At 22.8% G+C, this 18,851-nt stretch overlaps 4 protein-coding genes across 4 annotated transcripts; all 4 read right to left on the bottom strand. All coding sequences in view use genetic code 6, as the record gives it.

Moving 5' to 3' along the window:
* Nucleotides 1–1,282: 1,282 nt before the first annotated feature.
* TTHERM_000944157 (bowman-birk serine protease inhibitor family protein) lies at nt 1,283–5,244 on the bottom strand (the record flags this gene model as incomplete). Its single annotated transcript, XM_012800711.1, has 5 exons — nt 1,283–1,375; nt 1,425–1,784; nt 1,850–3,770; nt 4,389–4,922; nt 5,219–5,244. The coding sequence occupies 5 exons, from the start codon at nt 5,242–5,244 to the stop codon at nt 1,283–1,285; spliced, it is 2,934 nt and encodes a 977-aa protein (XP_012656165.1).
* A 2,224-nt stretch (nt 5,245–7,468) lies between these two features.
* Nucleotides 7,469–8,016, bottom strand: TTHERM_000944156 (hypothetical protein). Its single transcript, XM_012800710.1, has one exon. The coding sequence runs from the start codon at nt 7,961–7,963 to the stop codon at nt 7,598–7,600; it is 366 nt and encodes a 121-aa protein (XP_012656164.1). The 5' UTR covers nt 7,964–8,016; the 3' UTR covers nt 7,469–7,597.
* Nucleotides 8,017–8,037: 21 nt separating this feature from the next.
* Nucleotides 8,038–11,558, bottom strand: TTHERM_00944150 (bowman-birk serine protease inhibitor family protein; the record flags this gene model as incomplete). Its single annotated transcript, XM_001026621.2, has 4 exons — nt 8,038–8,099; nt 8,202–8,689; nt 8,858–11,236; nt 11,527–11,558. The coding sequence occupies 4 exons, from the start codon at nt 11,556–11,558 to the stop codon at nt 8,038–8,040; spliced, it is 2,961 nt and encodes a 986-aa protein (XP_001026621.2).
* Nucleotides 11,559–13,626: 2,068 nt separating this feature from the next.
* Nucleotides 13,627–16,709, bottom strand: TTHERM_00944140 (bowman-birk serine protease inhibitor family protein; the record flags this gene model as incomplete). Its single annotated transcript, XM_001026620.2, has 5 exons — nt 13,627–13,738; nt 13,788–14,212; nt 14,621–14,963; nt 15,057–16,535; nt 16,687–16,709. 5 exons carry the CDS (start codon nt 16,707–16,709, stop codon nt 13,627–13,629), a joined length of 2,382 nt encoding a protein of 793 aa, XP_001026620.2.
* Nucleotides 16,710–18,851: the final 2,142 nt, after the last annotated feature.

Raw genomic sequence — 18,851 nt, 5'->3', positions numbered from 1 at the left:
CATGCTTATTTTGGGTACTTCTTAAAAGAAAACAACACTATTAATAGAATATATTTTTTAATCAGTTAAAATATGAAATAATTTCTGTTTAATTTATTTTTTTAATTTAAAAGTCTTTCAGTATACTAAAATGAATAATCTGATTCATCATACTTTTTTTTACTATTTATTTGTTGGATATTTATATAAAGTGATATTATTTATCCTATTAAAAAAATAATTGCTAAATAATATCCATATCTGATTGCCCAGATCTATTAGTCATTAAAGGTAAATTAAACAAGCATAGATTAAACTAACATTAATAAATTAGTATCATTTTCAGAGTTAATTGCCTATTTTAATTTTTAATTAAATTGCTAAAACTTTTATTTATTTAAATTAAACCCTATGCTTAATTAAATTATTAATTGAGTTATAATTATAAAAATAAATAAAAATAAGTATTTCACTATCACTCCTTAAGCATTTATCAAAAAGCTGTTGCAGAATCCTAACTTTTTGTATATTAGTTCACTAGATTTAAATACTTCTGTTTAATTGAGATTCATAAAAAATAAATTAAAGTCTTCTTTAAAATCTGTAGATAAATAATCAACCACATCTGGATATACAATCATTCCAACCATTTAATAGAATTTATACAGATTTGGAGGTAAATTTGCATTCAACAATAAAAACAATGCTGTTGGTTATGCTGTATTCAATATATATAGTATTATTTAGAAGTACTTTACAAAATTAAATAAATATTAATTGGAGTTTTTGAAATTATTGATTATTTAATCTGTAGTACTTGAACTCAAAATATTTTTTTTAAATAAAAATGGTCCAATTGAAAAATCAATATATTTTTTAGTGTAAATATAATCAAGAATAAATTCTTAGGAGGTGTTAATAAATTTGGTATTATCTAAAAACTTAACCCATCCAAGTTAAGCTTGAAAGTTTTCATTCACATTTAAAGTAACAGTGAGCATATTCCCTTTTATCACTGGATCACTTAAATTATATAAATTCATTGGAATTTCTTAGAACCTTAGATATATTAACTAACTAATGTCTTACTAAAATGGAATATCTATCTATTAGATATCATGATCGAAAGTAAATATAAGAACATAATGATCAGTACTTAAAATAATTTTTAAATTTACATCCATATTTTTCAAGCAAATTAACTGATTGCCAATCATAACTAGAGATGTTTCATTTTTACATATGCAATCATTATTATTAAAAAATAAACCACTTTTACAATCAATACAGTTTGATTTAGAATTCACACATTATAAGCACTATATTGAGCATTATTAACAAGTTTAAGTTTAAAAATCATAAAACTATCCTTAGTTGCATTATGAGCAAGTTCCATCTTAATTTTCTACAAATTAATCCTAGCAATTACATTTAGGAGGATTTACTCTTCCATTTTTGCATTGAGTACAGTTAGAAGATGATGAGACACAAGTTAAACACTTCTAATCACATTCAATTTTTTCACATTTTTTATTTACTTCATTAAATTATTGCTTGCAATTACATATAGGAGGATTTTCTCTATCTTTTGAGCAAGTTAGACAATAATTAGAATTTTAAATACATGTATCACACTAATATGAACACATTTTGCATGTAAAATTTTCATCCAAATAATAATTCTACTCTTAGCATGAGCATTATGGTGGAGACTGATTAGAATTCGCACATTTTATACAATTATCAAATGTATTTATACAAGTTAAGCAATTTGGGCTACATTTTTAGCATGAAAGTATCTTTTACTTTAAAAAAATTTTTTTAAATATTAAAGTTTAACATTTTTATTTTATAATTAAAATAATTTTACATTTAAAAAGGTACCAAAAGGGCATTCGCAATTTTTACTTGGATCTTAGCTGCTATATTAGCATTTAATACACATGAAATTTTGACTACTATCATCTAACATTATGCAATAAGGAGACAACCCTGTATCTACACATTCATGAGCAGAAGGGTCTATAGTATGAAATGAATTTAAAATTGAAGTCATTTTATTACACTCATCTTCAGATATGATTTAATTGTTCGAAAAGAATACAAAACCTTTTTTAGGTATTAAGCACTCCATTTACAAAATATTACGAAATAAAAAGCACCTTTCAGAATTATCATAATCATAATAATACGACCCTGATTATAGTTCAATTCTAATTTTATTTATGTAAACAGATTAGTCTTATAAATTTAATTAATTAACTTATTAAAAGATAAGAGCTGTTTTGGGATTATTGTCTGGTGATGGATAAGCAAATTATATTTCTTCTCTTTGATAATTGCAAAATATTTCAAATTTTTCAAATGTTTATGAATTTATTTATCCTCTTGTTCTAAAAATGAGATATAAAAAATTTTATTAGTTGATATTTAGCATAGAATATTTAGTATCTATGCATAAACTATCATGACACATTCTTATTTAAGCTTTTGTTTCCCCATATGGAACTAAAAAGTATTAAAGATATTATGATCCTGATTAAATATTAAATATCATTTACTCCATACTAAGTTTTTCTATAAAGATATTGCAAGAGAATGTGGGATAATTAGAATTCAATATTAATCCTTCAATTCGAGCATTTATATTCTAAGTAAATTGAATTCCCTTAAATCGCTTGATAATTAAATTTAAATTTGATTAAAGTCTGAGAGAAGAAATAGGGTCAATAATATAATTAGAAGTAGGAAGATTAGAGTAGTCTAGCTTAAAAAATGCTACTTAGTTTGTTAAATGGTTAATAAGATTTTCAATTTAAGAATAATCTCCTAGCTGATCTAATTAATTAATGTAATAAAGCAAACCATAATTAGCACAAGCATATGATGGTTAAAATTGAGAAGAGCACTTACCTATGCATAAAAAAGGATCATTTACTGTGTAACTTGAAAACTAACTCTTTACATCTATTACAGCTGTGTATAAATTCAAATTAGAAAATAAATGAAAATTAGCTGTATTAAAATCTGTTTAAAAAGCTATCCATAACCAATCTAAATTATTTTAATTGTAAAATAATATTTATTTTCTGACCCCCTATACAAATAAACTAAAAGATGGCATAGAATATCCATTATTATTGTTCATTTCAAACATTATAGTAAATAATTCAATCCCGCTATCTTATATAAAGGCTATTGTGGATTAAGTAAGTAAATTATATCCTAAGATTATAAAACAAAAAAAGAATCCCCTTTCTTTTTAAATTTTCAAAATTGAATTATCAGTTATGTAAGAAGGTTAAGTACCATCTTAAGAACATCCAGCACCCAAATCACTTGCAATTAAATTAATTGTTTAATTTATCCTACTTCTTATAATAAACTTAGGCTTTAAGCAGGTATATCCGTCATCAAAATATCCATTCTTGCATATTCCATTACTTTATCTTTAAGAATCCATTTCTATGCATGTATTTGCATCTATGCATCCTTTGCAGTAGCTTTAACACTGAAAGCATTCATCACCTCTTCTATAAAACTAAAAAAAACATTTACAAATATTTTAACTATCCAAGATCATATTTTTTGGGCAAGTAAACTGCTTAGGTGTCCAGTCTTTTACATTATTTATTAAGGTACTTTAATTACTAGAAGATGGAGTAACGCAAATCATATTATTCTAATAATCTAACAAGTAGCCGCTTCTACAAATTATACATTATTAATCCTTTCTTGCTGCAAGCATAAAACATGAATTAGTTTAGCTTAAAAATCCTCCTTCATATATTCTAATGTAATTTAAGTATAGAAAATAATTAGTAATAGATGAATCACCAAAGGTTGCTTAGGAAGCGATAAGCTTAGAATTAAGATTAATTACAAGCGAGTTTGCCAAATCGTCATTCAAAATTAATTAAAGAGTCAGTTAATAAAACTCTCTATAGATAAGAGTAATTTAATTCCACTAATTTAATTAAAATCCATTCACTAAATTATTAATGAAATACAAATTATTGTTACTCACTTAAATGTAGTAATTACTTTAAGAAGTTAAGTACATAATTAGTATATTATTTGAAAACCCAGTTTATGGAACCAATCTAAAGTGAAAAGAAAGAATACAACCTCTTTATGATTTAAAATTTATAAAATCTGTTTTTATTTATTCTTAATTTTTCAAAACAAAATGATCTTTTTGATTAATCTGTAAAGGCAGCCTTCCATTTGGTAGATTTACTTAGATTAAGTATCCATTATTTTATTATGTATAAGTAGTATCATAATTCTACTTTAAATAAATATCAAATGCAGAAATATCTTCAAATAAGCTAAACTAATTGGGATTATTTAGTTGTAAACCCCAATAAATATAAACTTAATATACAAAGAGACAGCTATATACTTACGACTATCCGTTACCAAAATCAAATACTAAATCAGCAGCTATGAAAGAATTAAATCCTATTCCCAATTTTTATTATTATGAGCTAAAATAGTTATTTTTATTTTCATAAATATATGTATTTAAATTAAGTTAAGATCCTGTAGTTACTTCCATATAAAATTATAAAAAGTACCACTATTATTTTATTGTATATGGTGCAAAACTAGAATAAATCATATTTACAGCACTATTAGAATGCAGTTAGACAGAGAAATAATTACCTGGTATATTATATTTGACTCTAAATAAAACTTAGCTACCTTATAAGACAGTTAAAATGTTATAATTTTAATTTTCATTTCCTTTTAAAAATATCCAGCCTGAAGTAGCAAAATTTTGAATAGTAGGATTAGTATAAGTTAAGAAAATATCATTTCCAGTGCATAAAAAGCTTGCGAAAGGATCGAAATTTTGATAGCAAGGAGTAAATGTATAACTTCCAAAGCATCTGTATTAATTAATAGCTTAGCTGTTTTGACTGCTGTCTTGTAGGGATCTAAGTATGTTTATTGATATAATAATTTAAAATAACAATAATTTCATTCGCTTTTAATTGTTTATGTTCAAATAATTTGTATTTTTCAAACTTTTTCTTTACTTTTTTGATGTCTTAAAAAAGATATATGGCTAGATTAAAAGAACAAAACTTTGTATCTTATTTAATTAAATAATTTATCAAAAAAATCATTAATTTTGCCTGCAAATAACAAAAATACACTTTAGAGAGTTTTCTATATAATTCATTTCATTAATCTAAATAGAACTTTTATACAATTTACTTTCCAAGTTTACTTAGTTTTTGTTTTGTCATTCAACATTTTTAGTTTTAGTTAAGAATTCAATGATTTCCAAATTTAAAAGGGTAGAAATTTGGATTTAAAAAATTCCTTTCAATGTTTGCTTTATATTTTATAATATTATAATTTATTTTAAATTACTACAAATTAAGAGCACTTTTTATTTTGAATTTTTTAATTATAAAATATTTGTTATTTTTAAATTAACTAATTTAAAATTCAGGAATGCAATTATTATTAATAAAAATATTATTAATTTTATAATTTTAAAATTATTATTCAACTTTAGAAGTGTTGAAAATTTTATTTATTTTATGAATTCAATTAAAATAAAAAGTTTACAATAATATATTTTTGATATTTTTTTTAGTTGTAAATTATTAATTTTAAAGAAACACTTCAACATTTTTATTTAAAATAATGAATAAAATTAAAAATTTAAATGTGCAGAGGTATATCTTAAAATAAGTCATATACCTATAAATTAACAATTTATCAAGAAAAGTTATTATTTTTATCAAATTTTAAATGTTTTCTTTAATTCAAATTCATTTTACTAAAAATTTTTATTTCAATTTCAAACATTTTTATTTAATTTCATATTACATTTTATAAATAGATAAAAACTATAATATTAAAAAAATTTAATTTTAGGACCATTTTTTATAAAGTAGTTTGCTTTACCTTTTGTAAAATAATTAAGCCATTCAAAGTTTTAATTATGCTCTTTCGTTTTTTTAGAAAAATATAATAGATTTTTTATTATCTTTTTTATTTTTGCTTACAATCTTTAAAATAAGTGAAACTATTTATATTAATTTTTCAATCAAAAACAGTATATTAAAAATTAATAATAGAATTATTATTATCTAACCTAATTTCAAATATTAACTAACATCATCTGCATCTAAAATTACTTATTTCATCATTTTAGCTTCTTTTTCTATAATAAAGATATGTAGAAACCAGCAAACAAAATAAATAAGTTCTCCAATAACCTTTATATATCTGCTAACTATATATTTATATGGCCTTTGGATTATTGATAAGATTACTGAAAAAATTATTAAAATACCATTTATTATACATGTTTAATTTGGGTACTTTTTAAAAGCAAATAACACTATTAATAGAATATATTTTTTAATCAGTTAAAATATGAAATAATACCTGCTTAATTTATTTGTTTAATTTAAGATTCTTTCAGTATACTAAAATGAATAATCTGATTCATCATACTTTTATTTACTATTTATTTGTTGAATATTTATATAGAGTGATACTATTAATTCTATTAAAAAAATAATTGCTAAATAATATCCATATCTTACTGCCCATATCTATTAGTCAATAAAGGTAAATTAAACAAGCATAGATTAAACTATTATTAATAAAGTAGTATCATTTTCAGAGTTAATTGCTTATTTTAATTTTTAATTAAATCGCTTACACTTTTATTGCAACTTATTTCTATTAAATTCTTTGCATAATTAAACAATTAATTGAGTTATAATTATAAAAATAAATAAAAACAAGTATTTCACTATCACTCCTTAAGCATTTATCAAAAAGCTATTACAGAATCCTAGCTTTTTGTATATTTAATCACTAGATTTAAATACTTCTGTCTAATTGAGATTCATATAAAATAAATTAAAGTCTTCCTTAAAATCTGTAGATTAATAATCAACCACATCGGGATATACAACCATTCCTACCATTTAATAGAATTTATACAAATTAGGAGGTAAGTTTGCATTCAATAATAAAAACAATGCTGTTGGTTGAGCTGAATTCAATATGTATAGTATTATTTAGAAATATTTTACAAAATTAAATACATATTAATTCGAGTTTTTGAAATTGTTTTTTATTTGATCTGTGATGCTAGAATCCAAATTATTTTTTTTAAATAAAAATGGTCCAATTGAAAAATCAATATATTTTTTAGTGTAAATATAATCAAGAATAAATTCTTAGGAGGTGCTAATAAATTTGGTATTATCTAAAAACTAAACCCATCCAAGTTAAGTTTGAAAGTTTTCATTCACATTTAAATTAATAGTGAGTGTTTTCCCTTTTATAACTGGATCACTTAAATTATATAAATTTGTTGGAATTTCTTAGAATCTTAAATATATTAACTAGCTGATGTCTTAATAAAAGCGACTATCTATCTATTAGATATCATGATCAAAACTAAATATGAGAACATAATGATCAGTATCTAAAGTAACTTTTAAATTTACATCCATACTTTTCAAGCAGATTAGCTGTCTATCAACCAAAGCTAGAGATGTTCGATTCGAGCAAAAGCAATCATTATTATTTAAAAATAAACCACTTTTACAAACAATACAGTTTGATTTTGAATTCACACATTATAAGCACTACAATGAGCATTATTAACAATTTTGAGTTTTAAAATCATAATAGTATCCTTAGTTGCATTATGAGCAAGTTCCATCTTAATTTTCTACAAATTAATCCTAGCAATTACACTAAGGAGGATTTACTCTTCCATTTTTGCATTGAGTACAGTTAGAAGATGATGAGGCACAAGTTAAACACTTCTAATCACATTCAATTTTTTCACATATTTTATTTACTTCATTAAATTATTGCTAGCAATTACATATAGGAGGATTTTCTCTATCTTTTGAGCAAGTTAGACAATAATTAGAATTTTAAATACATGTATCACACTAATATGAACACATTTTGCATGTAAAAATTTCATCCAAATAATAATTCTACTATTAGCATGAACATTATGGCGGAGACTGATTAGAATTCACACATTTTATGCAATTATCAAAAGTATTAATACAAGTCAAGCAATTTGGGCTACATTTTTAGCATGAAAGTATCTATTACTTTAAAAAAATTTTTTAAATATTAAAATTTAACATTTTTATTTAGTAATTAAAATAATTTTACATTAAAAAAGGAACCAAAAGGGCATTCACAATTTATACTTGGATCTTAGCCACTATATTAGCATTTAATACACATGAAATTTTAACTACTATCATCTAGCATTATGCAATCAGGAGATAGCCTTGTATCTACACATTCATAAGCAGAAGAGTCTATTGTATGAAACAATTTTAAAATTGAAGTCATTTTATTACACTCATCTTCTGATATGATTTAATTGTTTGAATAGAATACAAAACCTTTTTTAGGTATCAGGCACTCCATTTACAAAATATTACGAAATAAAAAGCATTTTTCAGAATTATCATAATCATAATAATACGATCCTTAACCTATTTCAATTCTTATTTTATTTATGTAAAGAGATTAGTCTTATAAATTTAATTAATTAACTTAATAAAAGATAAGAGCCGTTTTTGGATTATTATCTGGTAGAGGCGGATTATTAAATTATATTACTTCTCTTTGATAATTGCAAAATATTTCAAATTCTTCAAATATTTTTTATTATATTTATCCTCTTGTTCTATATATGATATATAAAAAATTTTATTAGTTGATATTTAACATAGCATATTTAGTATCAATGCATAAACTAGCATGACACATTCTTATTTAAGCTTTTGTTTCCCCATAAGGAACTAAAAAGTATTAAAGATACAATGATCCTGCTTAAATATTAAATATCATTTACTCCATAGTAAGCTTTTCAATAAAGATATTGCAAGAAAATGTGGGATAAATAGAATTTAATATTAATCCTTAAATTAAAGCATTTATATTCTAAGTAAATTGAATTCCTTTAAATCTCTTGATAATTAAATTTATATTTGATTATAGTTTGAGAGAAGAAATAGGGTCAATAATATAATTAGAAGTAGGAAGATTAGAGTAGTCTAGCTTAAAAAATGCTATTTAATTTGTTTAAAATTAAATAAGATTTTTAATTTAAGAATAATCCCCTAGCTGATCTAATTAATAAATGTAATAAAGTTAATCATAATTAGCACAAACATATGATGGTTAAAATTGAGAAGAGCACTTACCTATGCATAAAAAAGGATCATTTACTGTGTAACTTGAAAACTAACTCTTTACATCTATTACAGCTGTGTATAAATTAAGATAAAAAAATATATGAAAATAAGCTGTACTAAAATCTGTTTAGAAAGCTATCCATACTGAATTTGTTTAACTAGAAAATAATATCTATTGTTTGACCCCCAATACGTATAAACTAAAAGATGGCATAGAATATCCATTATTATTGTTCATCTCAAACATTATAGTAAATAATTCAAGTCCACCATCTTATATAAAGGCTATTGTGGATTAAGGAGTTGTATTATGCGCTGAGAACACAAAACAAAAAAAGAATCCCCTTTCTTTTTAAATTTTGAGAACTGAATTATGAGTTATATAAGAAGATTAAGTACCTTCTTAAGAGCATCCAGCACCCAAATCACTTTGACTTAAATTAATTTTGTAATTTATCCTACTTTTTATATTAAACATAGGCTTTATACAGGTATATCCATCATCAAAATATCCAGTCTTGCATATTCCATTACTTTATCTTTAAGAATCCATTTCTATGCATGTATTTGCATCTATGCATCCTTTGCAGTAACTTTAACACTGAAAGCATTCATCACCTCTTCTATAAAACTAAAAAAAACATTTACAAATATCTTAACTATCCAAGATCATATTTTTTGGGCAAGTAAACTGCTTAGGTGTCCAGTCTTTTACATTATTTATTAAGGTACTTTAATTACTAGAAGATGGAGTAACGCAAGTCATATTATTCTAATAATCTAACAAGTAGCCGCTTCTACAAATTATACATTATTAATCATTTCTTGCTGCAAGCATAAAACATGAATTAGTTTAGCTTAAAAATCCTCCTTCATATATTCTAATGTAATTTAAGTATAGAAAATAATTAGTAATAGATGAATCACCAAAGGTTGCTTAGGAAGCGATAAGCTTAGAATTAAGATTAATTACAATCGAGTTTGCCAAATCGTCATTCAAAATTAATTAAAGAGTCAGATAATAAAACTCTCTATAGATAAGAGTAATTTAATTCCACTAATTTAATTAAAATCCATTCACTAAATTATTAATGAAATACAAATTATTGTTACTCACTTAAATTTAATAATTATTTTAAGAAGTTAAGTACATTATTGATATAGGATTTGAATTCCCACTTTATGGAACTAATCTAAAGTGAAAAGAAAGAACAAAACTTCTCTGTGATTTGAAATTTATAAAATCTGTTTTTATCTATTCTTAATTTTTCAAAACAAAATGATCTTTTTGATTAATCTGTAAAGGCAGCTTTCCATTTGGTAGATTTACTTAGATTAAGTATCCATTATTTTATTATGTATAAGTAGTATCATAATTCTACTTTAAATAAATATCATATGCAGAAATATCTTCAAATAAGCTAAACGAATTGGGATTATTTAGTTTTAAATCCCAATAAATATAAACGTAGTGTAGAAATAGACAGCTATATACAGACGATTATCCTTTACCAAAATCAAATACTAAATCAGCAGCTTTGAAAGAATTAAACCCTATTCCCGGTTTTGATAATTATAAGATAAAATAATTTTGATTTTATTCAAAAATATATGTATTTAAATTAAGTTAGGATCCTGCAGTTACTTCCATATAAAATTAAAAAAAGTACCACTATTATTATATTATTGCAATAATCCCAGGATTCTAATAAACCATGTTTGCAGCACTATCAGAATTTAGTTAAACAGAGAAATAATTGCCAGGTATATTGTATTGGACACTAAATAAAATTTAGCTACCTTATAAAACAGTTAAAATGTTATAATTTTAACTTTAATCTCCTAGTAGATAAATCCAACCTGAAGTAGCAAAGTTTTGAATAGTAGGATCAGTTTTACTTACAAAAATATCACTTCCAAGGCCTACATAGAGTGATAAAGGATCAGAATTTTGATAGCAAGGAGTATATGAATATCTTCCAAAGCATCTAAATTAATTAATAGCTTAGCTGTTTTGACTGCTGTCTTGTAGGGACCTTAGTATTTTTATTGATATAATAATTTAAAAGAACAAGAATTTCATTTGTTTTTAATTGTTTTTGATCAAATAATTTGTTTTTGTTCAAAATTTTTATTTATTTTTTTGATTCTTTAAAAAGGAGTAGCTGATTAGATTACAAAAATAAAATTTAATTCATATTTAATTAAATAATTTATCAAAGTAACCATGAATTTTGCAGGTAAATAGCAAAAATATGCTTTAGAGAGTTTTCTATTTTATTTATTTAATTAGATTAATCTTAAATAGAACGTTTATACAATTTACTTTCCATGTTTACTTGGTTTTGTTTTTGTCATTCAACATTCTTAACATTATTTAAAAGAATTTGATATTTTCCAAGTTTTAAAAGAAATTGAAATTTAGATTAACCAAAAATAACTTTGAATGTTTGCTTTGTAATTTGTGATATTATAATATATTTTGAATTACTACAAATTAGGAGCTCATTTTATTTTGAATTTTTTAAATATAAAATATTTGTTACCTTAAAATTAATAAATTAAAAATTTTTTTGAATGCAATTATTATTAATAAAAAATTTATTAATCGCAGATTAAATTAATTTCATAATTTAACATTTTATAAACTATATATAATTAAAATTTACATTATTTATAATTTTTGTCTTTTACATCAAAAAAGTTTAAAGAGATATTTTTAAATAAATTTAAATATGAATTATGAGTAATTCGTGCAAAATATTATATTTTTTTAATTAAAATTTAATAGCATTTCATTTATTTTTTGTCTAAGGTTTATAATATTTAATATGATTTTAATCTTTAAAGTTATTAATTTGTTATTTAGTAATACTTAATTAATTAGTATTTTTTTCACTTTATGCTTTTGAAAAGCAAAGATTTTTGATTTCTATCATTATTTCAATAATTTTCAAAATAAGAAATAAAATATTGAATATAATAATCAATATAATTATTATTTTACCTAATAATAAATACTAATTTATTTACATTTAATTTATTTGTGTTTCTTAACTAAAATTTTTTTCTAAAACTAGTATTGGAATATGAAGAAACCAGCTAATCGATATCAATAAATCTCCTGTTATTTTGACAATTCTACTAATTAAATTTTTGTAGGGTTTCATAAAAGCTGTAGAGAAACACGACAAACTAAAAGTGATTCCATTTATTATACAAACTAGTATAGGATATTATCTAAAAAAGAACAAAACCAATAAAACTAAATATTTTTTGAATAATTATATGATGAAATAATTTTTTTTTAACTTATTTTTTGTATCTAGCAGCCTTTCAATAAATTAAAAAGAATAATCCCTTTCATTAAAATCTTGTTAACCATTTACTTATCTGATATTTAAATAAAAAGATATCATTTGTACAAACACAAATAAGATTGCTATATAGAATCCATATCTTATAGCCCATATAGTATCATCATAAAATGTAAACTAGACTAAAATTGATTAAAACAGTAACAAAAGATTTGCATCATTTTCACTATTCACTAGTTTTATAAAAAACTATTTAATGCGTAACAATTTATTATTAATTTTATAAGATTGATAAAAGGAATTTTTAGATAAAAATATTGATAAAATCATTATTATTGATAAAATAATTGAGTATTTCATTATAATACCCTATGCATTTATCAGAAAACTATTACAAAAACCTAGTTTTTTGTAGACTGATTCACTAGATAAAAAAACTTCTCTTTGATTTAAGTTCATGTAAAACAATTAAAAATTTTATCTATAATTAGTTGATTAATAATTCACCACATCTGGGTAGACTAATAATCCTATTACCTAATAGAATTTATATAAGTTAGGAGGCAATTTAGCATTTAATAGCAAAAATAGTGCTGAAGGTTATGCTGTATTCAGGATATAAAGAATTATTTAGAATTATTTTATAAAATTAAAGGCTACATCTTTGCTTGAATCCTAAAACTGATTAATAATTTAATCTGATAAACCTCCATCCATAACATTCTTATCAAAAAGAAATGGCCCAATTTCAAACCTAATTAAGTTTGTTGTATAATTTTGATTCAGTACAAATTCTTGTGAAGTGCTTATAAATTGTGTGTTGTCTAAAAATTAAACCCAACCTTGCTAGGTTTAGAAACTTTTAAAAATATTTAGTTTAACTTTAATTGTATTTCCTTAAACAATTGGATCACTAATTTCAAAGAAGCTTTATGGAACTTCTTAAAAAGTTATTTAAATTAATTAAGCTATATTCTTTTAATATTCGTTATTTAGTTATTGAATATCATAATCAAATTTGAAAACAAGAGAGTAATAGGTAGAGTTCAAAATTACACTCAAACTAACATTCATATTTTTTAAGCATAAAATCTAATTATTTTTTTTAATCATAGAAGTTCCATCTGAGCAAATGCATTTATTTTTTTAAAGAATTAATCCATAATTGCAAGAAGTGCAATTATATTGTTAATTTATGCAAGAATGACACTAAATTGAGCACTATTGACAATTATTATTTTATTAATCATAATAATATCCTTAAATACACTATGAACAAGTTCCATCTTAATTTTCAATGTAATTAAGCTAACAGTTGCAAAGAGGAGGATTAACTCTACCTATATTGCATTCAATGCAATTAGAAGTAGACTAATCACATTTTGAACATTTATTTTCACATTTTAATGGCTAACATTAACCATTAAACTCTATATACTATGGCGCACAATCACAATTAGGTGGATTAAATCTATTAGTAGAACAAGTTTGGCACATATTAGCACTCTAATAGCAAGTTTAACATTTATAGGAACAAATTTTGCAAATGTAATTTTCATCTAAAAACTCATTTGAATTTAAGCATTCACATTATGGTGGATTTTAATTAGCATATTTGCAAGTTAAACAGTTATTAGATGAACCATCACATGTTTAGCATTAAGGATTGCATTATTCGCATTTTGAATTTGTTATCTTATTTATAAAAGAATATATAAATTTTAATAAATAAATTTTATATTTAAATTTAGATTAATAGGTATATTGATATAAAAGGTTATTTATAAAAATTTTTAAGATTAATAAAAACTTTTCGGTTTATTGGTCCTTGAATAAATGATGAATTAATAGAAAAACTCAAAAATTAAAATAAATAATTGAAGGGGGTTTTTTTCAAGTTAATTTACAAATTTTAATATTTAATTTTAAATTAGGAAGAAATAAGTACAAATTTTTAGATTAAGATTAAATTATCTATATTTATGAATTTTCAAAATCTTAACCAAAAAATCATTTATTTTGGGATTAGATAAACTCTGAAATAAAATTATAAAAAAATTAAAAATTATATAATATTTAATAAAGAAAAATAATTATTTGTACATTTAAATAGCTTCCAAATGGGCATTCACAATTCTTGTCAGGGTCCTGGCCTATATATTAGCATTTATTACATTTCAAAGAATCATCGATATCGTCTAATTATTCACAGTATGGAGATAAGTAAGTATTAATACATTCTTATGTTGATGGATTTATTATATGAAAATAATTGTTTTTAATTGTTAAATTTTTGCATTCGTCTTCTGTGATTAATAAATTATCTTAATAAAAAACAAATCCTTTTTTTGGGATTAAGCATTCCATTTATTAAATATTTTTAAATAAAAAACATTTTTCGGAAAGATTTTAATCTTGATAATAAAATCCTTCACCTGCTTCGATTCTGATTTTATTAAGATAAACTGATTGATTTTACAAATTAGAAAGATAGATTTGCTTAAAAATAAATATGTTTAATGATACTGGATATGTTTACTATTATACAAAAAATAATAAGACTTCTCTTTAATAGTTGCAAAATACTTCAAACTCTTGATAAATATTTGTTTGAAAATTTCCTATTTTTCTATAAATAATGTATAGAAAGTTTTGCTCATAAATATTAAGCATAGAGTATTTTGTATCAAGACATAAGTTAAATTAGCATATCCTAACAAAAGCTTTTGTACCATATGGGACTATATGATACTATAATTACGAAGATCCTAGTTGTATCTAAAATATCATTTGCTAAAAAGTAAGTTCTTCAAGAAAGATATAACACGAAAAACTAGGATAGTTTTATTAAATATCAACACCTGAGATTTAAGCTTAAAGATTTTAAGTAAATTGAATTCCTTTGAATCTATTAGATATTATTTTTGAGTTTGAAATTAAAGCATACTAATTTGATTAGTCTTTAATGCTGTTAGAAGTTGGCAAATTAAAGAAATCTAGTTTAAATAATGAAATTGTTTATGTGTAAAGGTTAATTAAATATCTAGCTTGGGCTAAATCATTAATCTGGTTTAAATTATAAATATAAAGAATTTAACTATACTCTGCACATGCATAATTTGATTGTAATTAAGAACTACATTTTCCAACACACAAAGTAGGATTTTGCACACTATAGCTTGAGAAATAACTATTCACATTTATATTTTAGTATTGCATAATCATATCAGAGAAAATAAAAAAGCAAAGATTGTTAAAATCCGTCCATAAGCCTATCCATACTGTTGATTGTTACCCTATAATTAAACTTAGTAATTTTGAGCCTTTTACATACAGATTTACAGATGGTAAACTTTATCCATTATAAGAGGTCAATTCAAACATTATAGTGAATAATTCAGATGTTCCATCTTACAAGAAAGCTATAGCAGCTTAACTAACTGAGTCATAGACTTTCACACTAAAAGAAAAAAAGAATGCCTTCTCTTTTTACAGCATTAAAATAGAATTATCAATTAAATTAGAAGTTTGAGTTCCAATTTAAGAGCATCCACTAAGAAAATTATTAGGATTTAACGTTTTAATGTAATTTATCCTACTTTAAATATTATATAAAGTATTGTAGCAATTATACCCATCATCAAAAAGACCATCTTAGCATTTTCCATTTCTTTATCTTAATGGATCCATTTATATGCACGTATCTGCATCTAAACAACCTTTGCAATAATTTTTGCATAAAAAACAATCATCACCCACTCTGTAATATTAAAACATGCAAATACACACATTTTAGCTATTCAAAATCATATTTTTAGGGCATTTGAATTATATTGGAAACCAGTCTTTAACATTATCTATTATTGTACTCTAACTATTTGAAGATGGGCTAACACAATCCATGTTATTCTAGTAATCTATTAAGTAACCGCTTTTACATATGATACAATTCTGTTAACCTCTAGCTTGTAGCATAAAGCAGGTTGGACTGCTGCTCAAAAACATACCTTCATATACTCTTATATAATTTAAATATAAATAATAATTTGTATTATTAGAATCTCCAAACAAAATTTAACAAAATTAGAGGGCATTATTCTTTGTAAATGAATTTAAAGTTGTTTAATCATCATTGAGAATGAAATAAAATTAAGAGGCAATTTTATTACAGATTATTGTTACTTAATTCCATTTTTTTAATTAAATATTTGCCATTAGAGTATTAAAGAAATATAGTTAATTATTATCGAAGATCAATTAAGAATTAGGATAGTTAATTATTTCCAAAATCACAATTTTATTAGTTTTCCCCAATTAAGAAACCAATTTAAAGTGAAAAGTCAAGACAAATCCCCTATTTGATTAAGAATTAATAAAATCTGATACTATTTATTCTTAGCTTTTCAATACAAAAGATTCATTTCTATTAATACCAATAGGAAGTTTACCATTAGGTTTGTTAGCTTATAATAAATAGCCTTAGTTTTATTGGATGTAAAAAGTATCGTAGCTCCACTTCAAATAAATATCCATCGCAGAAAGATCGTTAAAAAGTGTAAAATAGCTAGAATCTGATAGGTCAGAATCCCAATAAATATATATATTTAAAATCAATAAACAGCTATATTAAGAAAATGACTAACCATTCCCATAGTCAAAGATCATTTTAGATGCCTAGAATGCTGTATTGCTTCTAGTTGCAGTTGACAATGTTAAAAAATAATGTGTTCCACCACTTTAAATATTTGCATATAAATTTAATTGTGTACCAACCAATACTTCCATCTTAAATTTTATAAAGTACCATGCTGAAATTAGTGAAGAAGACCCACTTTAACTAAAAGATTAGGGGGTGTTTGATAATAATGCTCCAGTAAATACAGACATTTGTATGTTATATTCAATTTTAAAAAGTAAAGTATTGTTTTCTAGGACCGTTAAGATATTGTAATTCTAATTTATATTTCCCATTAAAAAAACCCAGCCCGTGATAGTGAATTTTTAAATAGTGGGACTAGAATATTATTTAAAAACATCAGTTCCAGAGCAAAAGTAATCAATTCTATTATTTAAATTCTGATAGCAGGGTGTAACAAAGTAGTCTCCTATACATAAGTATTAATTGTCAATTTAGCTAGATGCAGATAAGCATAAAACTAGAAGAAAACAGACTAATTTAAATAAATATCTTTCTAATATTAAATTCATTTAGTGTGAGCAATTATTAATTCTTTTATCAAAAAAATATAATCCAATAAAATTTTAATTATCATTTACAATCAGATTTTTTGATAAGGAGAGGTTTGCAATTAATTGTAATTAGGAAAATTTCATTAAAAATTCTTTTATTAATTCAATTAAGCTTTTATCTTTTTCCTTTTCAAATTCAATTATGATATTTCAGAATTTCTTATTAAGAAAATAGTAAAATTGATTATACACTGAATGAATGGGAAAAATTTGTTAAAGAAATATTTTAATTTATCTTTTATTTAAAATTCATTAAAAAATATAACATGTGAGTAAATTCCTATATATAATTTTAATAATCAATTCATAATTTATTTGATTTCTTTTAATTGACTTAATTTACCAAAAATTATATTATTAAGGATTGTTTTTGAATAATTTAAATATAAAAAAATTTTATTTAAGGCACTTTTTTTGGGGTAAAAAAGATACTTAGGTAATGCCTTAATTAATGAGCATTTACAGTATATTATAAATAAATATAAATAATATTAAAATGAATATGGTTTTAAATTTTTTAAGAAATTTAATTTTATACTTAATATAAAATAGTTATATATTATTAAATATTCATAGACTTTCCATATAATTTTTAACATTCATTGTTTTTAAAGAGATAGTTTACTACTAGTTTTGATTTCCAACAACACTTTACACTTTATTAATTGATAATTTTTGAAAATAGTTGCTAAATTATTTTACTTGAGTGCTTTCTTTTAGGATTTTTTCTAATTCCATATATTAATTTTCATAGTTTTATTTTTGCTTCTATTCTAAATTTTTGTTTTATTTTTTATAGAACAAGTTTTTAAAAACATTAAAAAGAAAGATAAAGATATCAATTAAGAAAATTAGATTAAAAATAAAGAGAAGCACTATTGCTATATTGCCTATATTTAAATAAGTTTCAATTGTACTCTATTCAAATTATTGTTCCCTATTTAATTAATCTTCTATTACTAAAATGTAAATATGAAGAAACCACACAGCAGAAAATATAAGCTCGCCTATTATTTTTATAATCGAATTCATAAGATTCTGATATGGTTTATAATAAAACGTTATCAAAGAAGAAATAAGAAAT

Source organism: Tetrahymena thermophila (assembly GCF_000189635.1).
Source record: "Tetrahymena thermophila SB210 genomic scaffold scf_8254006, whole genome shotgun sequence".
NCBI lineage: Eukaryota > Ciliophora > Oligohymenophorea > Hymenostomatida > Tetrahymenidae > Tetrahymena > Tetrahymena thermophila.
The sequence above is the reverse complement of the archived record's forward strand: the minus strand, read 5'-3'. Positions and strand labels throughout refer to the sequence as shown.